Source organism: Engraulis encrasicolus, chromosome 16, assembly GCF_034702125.1.
Source record: "Engraulis encrasicolus isolate BLACKSEA-1 chromosome 16, IST_EnEncr_1.0, whole genome shotgun sequence".
Taxonomy (NCBI): domain Eukaryota; kingdom Metazoa; phylum Chordata; class Actinopteri; order Clupeiformes; family Engraulidae; genus Engraulis; species Engraulis encrasicolus.
The window spans coordinates 24,203,723-24,214,501 of NC_085872.1; the positions used below are offsets into that span (position 1 = coordinate 24,203,723).

Genomic DNA, 10,779 nt, shown 5'->3' on the forward strand with positions numbered 1-10,779 from the left:
GGCAGGCACTGACACCCACCCCTTAGCTTCACCATCCCTGCAGCAGTGAGGAGTCGGAGCGCACAGGAGTGCTAACAGCCCCAGCAACCCAGCAGCCAGTCGCCATCACAGGCTATCACAGGCAAACACAGAGAGAGAGAGAGAGAGAGAGAGAGAGAGAGTGAAGAGCGGAGAGCGGAGACTAAGACAGCCCCTCTCTGTACGCACAGAGAGCGTGTACTCGCTGCTCTGATGAGTGGATGTGAGTGAGATTGCATGAGTGCACGAGAGTGCGAGGGAGAGAGGAAGAGTCGGCAAGAAGGAGAGGAACTGAGTTAAAGTGCGAAAGAAGATGAATTTTAAACAGTGGAGTATGTGAAAGCGATGCTGGTGCACAGTGGGTAATGTTTGCCGGATGGACAATTTTCATCACAGGAGACACTAAGTATTTGGTTGTGTATTGGAAGTCAACAGATTCTGCTGGACACAGGTAAGACCTTTTTTTTATTCAGATATCTTTTTACTGTTACATATTGCATATTGAGACAGAAGCATATTAAGAATGAACATGTGACTAATTATAATTTGGACAAATGTTTTTTTTATATATATATAATGTCTAAAACTAAAGGGAGCCTGAACTACTCGTAGAGACTAAAGGTACATCAATAACAGTAACACATTTTGAAACCCAGGTGTATTTTTTTGTCTGCAGCAAAACCATGGGTTCACAAGGGGGAGGTTGTGCAATATTGAGGAACATTTTGGATTCTGCAGAGTGGTGTTTTTTAAAACCCCCTCAGCGTAGCTCACAGATTTATGGTTTCGTCTTTTTTGATGAACACTCACAGCAACACCGACACTAGGGGTCACTGAACTTCCAAGAACACTCGCCAGCAGCAAGCCAATTGTTTCGTTCTCAAAGTGTGCCGTGACTCTCTTCCAAAGTACACACTCTCAGCATACGAATTCATTTGAATCGCAGCTTGTCCATTGTCTTGTTATACATGCCTAATCTGTAAAGCCTATTACCCACTCCCCCCTGTCGCCTCAGCCAACCCCCGAAAAAGCAGCCACAACCCCCCAACAACCCCCCAACTCCCTCAACACCACCAACCAACCCCCCCCCCCCACACACACACACACACACACACACCACCCCCTCCTCCATCCCCATCCCTCCACCTGCCATCTAATGGATCTCTTCAAATAGTGTGGCAGTGAAGCCTCCTGCACTGCCTGAGTTCAGTGTTGCCAGATTGGGCTGGTTCCCGCCCAATTGGGCTGCTTAGGATGGCCGTGTGCGGGAAAAAATGGCATTTATCAGAAAAACCCGCCCAATTTTTGCCATAGAAATCAATACAATTGGGTGGGATTTTGTGCTCCTAGGCGGGTTTTGAGCATTTTTTGGGCTGGAAATCATCAGCCTCATCTGGCAACCCTGCCTGAGTTGGCTAGTTTCAGGAGCTGTACTGATAGGTGTCACGGGCATGCAGCCAGCCAGGAGGAGCAGCTGTCAGTTAGCTTGCCAAGGGGACGGGAGGGGAGCTGAGCTGGTGTGAAAAGGAAAGGTAGTTTGAGACGTGTCATGGTTTGTCGCCACAGATGGAGGTGTTGCATAAGGTTTTTTGCATGCATGTTAAAAAACAAAAACAGATGCCGTTTCTAAAACACACACACACACACAAACAGATGCTGAGATTATGTATGTCTAATGGATGGGGCATGTCTGTGATCTGTTGCTGTGTGATACTGTAGCTGTGCAATGTCCTTTTGTGCTTATTTTAGGCAGTTGTCAAAGCTAAATGTCAATGTTCATACTAGACACATGAATACTCGTGTCCCGAGTCAACCATTCTCAGTCAGCAGTATCAGAAACCCATTTTAAAAAGAAATAAAAAAACAAAACATCAAAAGAGATCTGTCAAATTAAAGCTGAAAATTATTTAAGAAGTACTTCATATACACCACCCCTATTCAGCAGCAGAATGAGTGACTGATGCAAAATGCTTCAATGCTTCGCTTCAGAACAATGCATTTACCTTGTCATCCACTGCTACTAAAGGGTTATTGATGGTGTGCAAATAGAATACCTTGACAACTTCATCATCTTAACTCCTAACGGATGCACATGCTGTATATTGAAACTGTTTCCAGCAACTTAGTGCAACAAACCCTTTCCCTTTCTCCTAATGGCTGCACAATCTACACTGAAACTGCTTCCAACTTCTTAGTGCAACATCCCCCGGCCGGGCCCGAGGCCATGTGAGTTTACCTGGTTAAACGGGTCTCAGCGCTGCAGGTCGGCACGGAGCTGATCTTATTGGAAGAGGTTAACCCTGATTGGTCAAATCAGGTCAGATCCTCTCCATGGCCAGCTGCTACCTGTAAACTGGTGACCCACAAACCACCCTGTTGTAGTTCAGCAGGGTAAATACTGTAAATCACATTGTAAAGGCGCATGCTATGGGGGAAATGTATACTGTACTAGTACCGAAACGTCGTTATTAAAGAAAGAACAGCGAAATGGTCAGTGTGCGGGAGTTTTGTTTAAGTTGTTGCTGAGTGACCCATGGGCCATCTCCGAAGCACCTGCCAGCTGAGGTGTGCGAAAAAAGTCGAAGTTTAATGGAAATGTATACTGAAAATGTTGTGGCAGCATACGGTAGCGAGACAGTGAATTGCTTGCTCTTTTTGTGCTGCAGTAATGAACAAGCAATGAGTAGGAGTCATATGAAATCAAGAAAGAAAAGAAAACAATTACAACTTCATGTCAGATATTTCAAAAGTATTGTAGAAACTGTTATCACTGTGACCCCTGCTGTAAAATTCTCATCAATTGACAAGATAAGATTGGATCCATAACGGGATACATGTTTAGACTCAATTAAACCAACACGTTTTACACATCATTTCCCTCCAAATGATACTATACCCAAGTGACAAAGACATGGTCGGCAGTGCAAAATAACATGCCTTTCGATTAGTTACGGGGATGGTTTCATTGGGTAATCTAAAGTGGAAAAGTGTCATCTTTTTTTAATGCATTAGTTTGTAAACAGCAGATGCAAGAAAATATTTAGATATGATTTTAGTGTAGAGAGTATAGCAGCTATCATGTCCTTGTACGGTATTTCTGACACAAGGGACAACAGGTGAAAGAAGACCCATTAATCACTAATTGTGTGTAAATCTGTCCTCAGCCAGCACTAGACCTATCGAATGTGAATTAATCTTCTGGTTAAGGTCACTTGACACATCTTGGCAAAACAAATGGCTTACCGTCTGTGTGTAGCTCCACATTTCTCAGGCAAACAAGATTGCTTCAGTGCAATAAAGTGTTGGTGTGGATGTGGGCGCTTGTGTGCATGGGTGCGTGTGTGTGTGTGTGTGTGTGTGTGTGTGTGTGTGTGTGTGTGTGTGTGTGTGTGTGTGTGTGTGTGTGTGTGTGTGTGTGTGTGTGTGTGTGTGTGTGTGTGTGTGTGTGTGTGTGTGTGTGTGTGCGCGCGCGCGTGCCTGTGTGTGTGTGTGTTTCCATTCTGTTAATGCAAGAGGTGTCCCTCATGCCCCATAACTATGACATATTGTTCTCAATTTTTTTTTAATTCGTCATAGCACATGGTATTACAATGACAGCTGTCTGCGGAACATTGGCTCATATTGATTCCTATGGTGCATTTGGTTGAAACGGACACACAAGCTCTTATGGGTGAAGCCTTGAAGCTGGGGCTGTATGCTGCTCACTGTGCTCAGTGCTGTGTCTTGCACACAGTAATGACAATACTATTCCTATGGGCTTTAGCTGGTGGGGCGGCAAGGTTCTGTGAATGGAAGATTCAATAAGGTGTCCTGCAGCAGCAATACAAAGTAGCCTATGAAGAAATGCTGGGGCATTTTGTGTGTGTGTTTGTATGGTCAATGGGGTGTTGTGCTACATACCCTTCGACTGAGGGGTTGACTCATCGCTGTTCCATTTCACTAAGATTACAGGTCTTTTTCAAGTCTTTGTAAAGATGTCTCATGAGTAACTGGTCAAGGGAATTGTTTGAAACTCAGGCTTTTGTTAAAACATGCTGACAGCTTGTCAGTTTGATGGTATTATTTATTCGTATTTATTTATTTATTTATTTATTTAGACAAAAAGTTTGCTGAGGGTTTCATCAGTCAGTTTGTTCACATCAGCCTTCTAGAGAAGACTTGGCCTGAAAGATCCTTTGTTTTGCCGATGCTTCCCCTTGTCCTTTAGATTAGTGTCTTTCTTAATATTTGTTAGTAAATTGCATCATTACTGTGCCGTGTTTCATACGGCCTTTCGAGTTGATATATAGACACAAGCTGAGATACACAGTTGCCATTTCTGTACAAAAATGGAATGAGAACACACAATATGTCATAGCTGAAAGCAAACAGTGAATAGCATTAAAGGTTTTCACTTTATAACACCCAACACCATCCCTGCCACCATCACAGCTATCTCACCACAATTGCAGTTATTTTGAGCTAGAAGCATTACTGCCTGCCTACCATATGGCTGGGAGTACCTATGCCACACCACTGTAAGCTAAACTGATGATGTTTGACAATTATCATATTGAGTTGAGAACAAATCATCACAGTGACAGACGTTAGTTTTGGGCTTATTTTGTTTTTCCAAATGAAAGGCTTAAACGGTCATGATGTTAATAGTTTGTTTTTGTTCCAAAGAAGCATCTGTCGAGGTCCATTTTTACAACTCTCTTCATTATACTTTTTGAAAAGAAACCCTACACACTGAGTGCCCATGACATTCAAATGAATTCATAAGAGATACAAGTCTTCCTCAGCATGAGTTCCCATTATGTAGAGTAGGAGATAGTTTAAATGAATATCCCCTTCAGGGTCATGCAGAGTATACACTGCAGACTTACTAGTTTGTATTTTTTATTATCATTATTTTGGAACCTCTGCGTCTTTGTTCCATTGAATTGTATGTGATTTCTATGGCAACAGGGTAAATACTCCTTCTGTGCTTGTGCTTTGTAAACAGCCAATTGAATTGGTAATAGTAATTGTGTATGATTAAAACAAAATAAGAAATCTATCATAAAGCTCATCAACAACCTTTTTACTCTTTCTGTTCTTGTTGCACAAATGTTGCTTCAGCTTTCAACAGGGGTTTGGGGAATAATTTCGATAGTTCTTAATGCATTTCATGCTAATAAATGTGCTTGTCCTTGAGACTGACAAATTAAACTAATTAGACAAATTAGGAATTAGAAGGAGACAAAGGCACAACAGGTCCTTAAACGTCATCTTGGGCTTTCTGCAGAATAGTAATTTGTGCAAACAAAATTAAGCACCTGACACCTGCCTTGCTGCTTTCAGATTTCCAGTGTTTGCACGGTGAGTCACATGTCAGTTGCATGCTGTACAACCGTTTGGGTCACCTCTGTTTCCACATTTTCAGATATTTTTTTGGCAGATGCCATCCCAGATTACATAGTCTACCTCTCACATAAAGCCACAACTGAGTTTACTTTCATTGGTATACCCACTCCAAGAAAGGACAAACTATATCAGAGTGGTTTTCATTTATTATTTATTTATTTATTTATTTATTGCTAAGGCAAATTGCGTTTTTTTTTTCCGAAGAGGCGGCATGTAAAAATCACACCACATTAATTTGATATAAATACATAGTATGGATGTGTTCATGTGTTAATGTCGTGCAAGAAATCATAAGTAATGTAGGCCAGCCTAACTCCAAATGGAAAAAGTCAGAGTCCATGTTTTGTGGAACCTATCCCCGTAGACTGAACACATCCTAATTGTGTAAATAATTACATTCTTGTGAAAATGGATGCCAACCAGGATTCCAGGCGTAATGACACCAATGTCTTCGATGTGTGACACTTGTATTGAGCTACTCTGCCAAGGCCTTCTGGCACGAATGTGTTTCTTACTGTATGTGCCGTACCAAGATATGGAGAGCGGCAATGTGTACAGGGCCGCTGACAGCTGTGGCCGGGCCCAGGACAAATTCATCTGAAAGGGGCCCCCCAGTCCAATAGATACAATGTAATGAGGACTCAATATTGGGCCCCCTCTCTCCCTGGGCCCGGGACAACTGCCCCCCCCCCAGTCAGCACCCCTGAATGTGTATATAATATATGTACGGTATATGTGTCTCTTTTTGACACAATCTGGCAGCACACTACCTTTGTCTGTACAAAGTGATGCCTCCATACAGCGTGCTGTACAGCCCTCCTCTCCAGATCCCTCTGCTCATCCAAGTACAAGAAAGACCAATGAAGCGCGAGGGGGCAAGCACCCATCTATCGGAATGCTGTGTTGTGTCGTGGACTGTTATGTGTGAGAAACCTGACACACTCTCTCGAGTCGGCCTAAGGCATGTTCACACACACCCACCACCTCCTTTGCAAAGGAAAAAGTGTAATCTGGTTTGCTGTTGTGCATGGAACTCAGCATTAGAAAGCCAACCACAAGATAGAATGTGGCAACGTATCCTCCTGTTAAATGAACTCACGCTTCATTTCATAGTCGTGTGGGTGAGAGTGGATTTGAAAAGCTTGTTACTGAGATTATCGTTTCAGTTTCATGGCAACTAGAGAACTATCCAGAAAATATCAAACGAACAAGCAATCATCTATGACCAAAGGAAAGTTTCTTGGAACTGCTCAGTGAGGCGTGATAGCCTCAGACATACTGTACGTATACACAGACCACGTGGGGGAGACAATATGTGTGTACATGCCTAGCTTACCCATGCATGAAATGGACATGCTTTGTTGTAAATACACATTATCAAGAGTTCTTTAGCCCTGCTCTCCAGCGCCTAATCAGTGTATTGCATACAGACAGGAAACTGTGGTTATTATGGATGGCAATGTCTCCCTAACATACTGTTTGAGACACCAAGCTTAGCTTCAAATATGGGCAGTGCTCGGTCTGATCTTGAAATGTCAGGGGACAAAGGCCCTTGATTGAGTACTTGTAGGCTGCCTATTAATGGCCATGTCTAAACTTAATTGAGACTGAATCACACAGCATGCTCAATAGACTTCTTCCATCCTAAGTAATTGGAATTTACTTTAATCATAGATGTAGTGCTTTTTGCAATATGTAACTGAACGGTTTCCAGATTTAATTATATGATTACTTGCCTTCTCAGCTTTAATTCTCCCAAAAAGAAAGCTTTGAGTAGCATTTAGTCACAGTGTGTTCGGCCCCAAAGTAAACTCACCAAGGCTGTTTTGACACATCTCGAGCAGACTCTTGTTTAAAGAGGCTATTCCGTTTGTATGCTCTGGTTTTGCGCTATCTTTTCTGAAGTTTATTCTTTGTTTTGAGTGGTCAGACTATGTATGAGCGCGCTTCGCTCTAAACTCAACCTGACAGCGAGAGTTCAATGACTCAGCCAGATGACACTGCTGATATGTTATGTGTTTATTCAGCGATGGAGTTATTCCATCTTCATCACGTTCACCCGTCAGAATGGGCACGCAGTAGCCTGCAGCGTTTGCCTGTTCATTAATGATCTGCTTGGGTTCCACACCCACACACACCCCTCTAAATAAATAACGGGCCCAATCAAATGGCTCTCTGTGTGTAAATTTGCTGTTTCCTTCTGTTGATTTTTTTTCTTCTTCTCACTGAAGGCATTCAGCGCACATCAGTGGGACCTAAACAAGCAGTGACGTTCTGAGGCAGATTATGCTGTGGTTGATCATAGCTAATAACCAAAGTACAAAGGATTAGCTGACAGAATTGTAGCTCAAATCACTGACCCAGATAGATGAAACAGCTCAAGTTTTTGGTCAGTTTTTTTCTTCTTCTTCTTCTTGTGAATAATATCACAATTTGGTGTGTTGGTGGAATCCGAGCAAGCAACCATGCTGCAGTCAATGTTTCCAACATGGAGGATGCACTTTGAGTTGCTTTACTTTGCTTTGCATTGCCTTGGTGGTTTTCCTTCTCCCCCAAAGCCCATATCTGCATTGTCTTCTATACTAGTGTGATTCCTCCTGTGGGTCTTACAGTAGCTGGAGAGTGTGCCTGGCGCGTGTCGTGCCCACCGCCAGGAATAGCGCTGAGGGTTTTCATGCACATGCTGGCAAGAGATGGAGTGCATGGTCATGTGCCAAATACGACAAACAATGATATATTTGAAGAGCTGCATGAGTGTCCCAGGACACTGTCCTTTTTTTATGTCACTGCTACAGTGTGTGAGGTTGCTGGTGGTCATGCAATTAGCATATCACTAATGCAAAAAATTCAATTCACTTGGGATCATTTTTAAGCAGATTTTTCTGGTATTTATGTGTGTATAAGACTGATTCCAAGGGCAGTGGAGGATCAGCTGTATGTTTACTGTAATCATAATATGGCCACGGGAATGTAAGCAAAAAATGAATTTAAGAAATGTACGCAAATTAAAAAAAACACAGCATACCCCTTGGTGAGAATAACTATTTCCTTTCATTCGTCATTGGCTAACTCTTAGACTAACAAGTACGTAGGCTTAGAAGCTTACAATGAATGGATAACAATGTAATCGAGTTACATCAACTTTGCAAGAGCGAGGCATTTCTCAACACAAATTACAGCAGATCATTCTTGCAGAAAATGTCTTGACGTGATGTCACAGGAGGCCAGTTGAGAATGGCTAATCAGCCCTCTCTGTCAGCAATAAAATGGCTTAGGTAGACACTCTTATTACCGATGACCTGTGTATCATTGCATATATTTTACATATTTTTATATAATCACCCGTTTTCTCTCTGAAAAATGAATAATTCACAATAAACTACCCGTCAGAACAAAACAACCGTCCTGTCTGGGGAAGATGCAATGTTTCACTAGCGCTTCCTCTGGATTTCTCAATTTGATGTATCATCGCTTAACTGAGCCGTTTTCTCCAAAAACTTGACAGAGTGAGCTCTATGTGCTCAGGAGGCCCAATTTGGTTCTGCCTCCCATTCTTTGCACAATGATCCGGAACATACTTCACATTCGATTATAGCAGGATGAGTTCCCAGAAAACAGAATGTTAGCACGCAGTGAAAATAGGATATGATGACACACTCCCTATGAACCCAGATATCCAACAAAGCATTATAAACAAATCAATGCATGGTTATAGCACTGCAATAATGTCAGATGAATGTAATAATGATTGTCAAAAGTGTATGGACAAACTTAATAATTGTGACAGTGCAGTAAAAGTGTTTCCCAACATTTTTGTCCTTCCGTACCCCTGTAAACCTTTTCATCATACCATGTGTGCCCTCTTAATCATGCCCTATGTCTCTTCCTCTAGTCTATCCCTATGTGGCTGCTCCATACATTGGCAACGTTTTCCATTTAGGCCTATGCCCTGAAGTATGGTTTAAAACCAGAGCAGTAAAAGATAATTAAGCTACAATTCATGGATAGGCTTTTTGTCACTATCAAATGGTAACTAGAGAAAAAACTATGCATTTGTTTATATTCACTGTGAAAATGAGTCAATGATGACCATCTGTTCAGTGCTTTTATTTAACTGTTTCAATTTCTGTCCCTTTAGGTGACCTAAGTTGCCCCATAGCATCCAAGTCACCCTGGATGTTGGTCCATCGATGTCCTCCAGACCATCCCCTGTGCTCTGCCTGGGATCTCCAAAGCACCGGTCCAACTGACATTCTTTGGAACTTAGTGGAGAATCTAGAATCTCCCACTTCAAAGATATTCCAATGCTCACAGGGAACTGTTGGCTGCTGCTCCTCTGGTGTCTTTTGGATAAAGGCTTTGTGGCCCCGCTCCACTCCCCATCCTCCCACGGCAGGACGGGAAAGGAGCACCACCGAGGCTCAGCGGCAGGACTGAGGAGGCACGGACACTCTGGAGCCCACAGGGTCAAGAGGGGATGGGTGTGGAATCAGTTCTTTGTGCTGGAGGAGTACATGGGTTCGGAGCCACAGTACGTCGGCAAGGTGAGACCAAACATGCTCATTGCTATTCCTCCTTGCTATTGTGTCTTTGCTCTCCGTTTGTTGCCGGCCCGTTCAATTATTTAAAGTGGTCTGATTCACGGTGGTTGATGCACTGTGCTCTGTGGCAAGCCAGTTGACCATTTATTCTGTTAACTTGATATCATGCATATGTGAAAGCCACAGTTACTGTAATAATAGAGGGTTAAACTTCTCATCTCTTAAATAAGACCCAAAACCCTCACTTAGCGAGTTATTCATAATGCATTTTATTATGTGAGACATTTTATATTTGTCACCTGGAAATTTCAAGAGGGATATTGGGATATTAGTATGAAGAATCAAGAACTCACAATTGCTTTTGACATGTTTGAGAGATGGGGTTATGACACTTCGCATATCTGAGTCCAATGGCAATACAGTAGATAGGCCTAATACTGAACTATTTAACTACTTTTTGCACCATGCTTAACTAATGAGTATTTCTGTAACTCGTTGACTAGTGAGACACGGGAGTCACGAGGAAGAGAATGAGGCCATTTGTTTACTACGTAGCTTGGGATGCCAACTGTGTATCTGTAATGTGTTTAGTGTGTGTTTCCCCAAGAAAAGAAGTATAGGCCTATCTTTTCTTCGTTTTATATGTTGTTTTGTATGTTGACGTCTTGTTTGTGATACAGGAAGAGTAGCTGATATGTTTAACAGCTAATGGGGATCCTAATAAAATATCAAATATCAAATGTGTACCTGTAGGTGGGGGTCTCATGGCAGAGGTCACTGTTTTTCAAAGAAATGGCACGGAATTAGACGAACAGAGTGAATTTGCCAGCAG

The 10,779-nt window shown here is 42.4% G+C and overlaps 1 protein-coding gene across 1 annotated transcript in view; it reads left to right on the forward strand.

The window, feature by feature from the left end:
• The first annotated feature begins 384 nt into the window (after positions 1 to 384).
• cdh12a (cadherin 12a) overlaps positions 385 to 10,779 on the forward strand; it is a 53,342-nt gene continuing 42,947 nt past the window's right edge. Inside the window, exons 1-2 of the mRNA XM_063219053.1 lie at positions 385 to 469; positions 9,545 to 9,950. Of these exons, the coding sequence (XP_063075123.1) occupies positions 9,711 to 9,950 (240 nt within the window). The 5' untranslated portion in view covers positions 385 to 469; positions 9,545 to 9,710. The remainder of the gene's footprint in view (positions 470 to 9,544; positions 9,951 to 10,779) is intronic.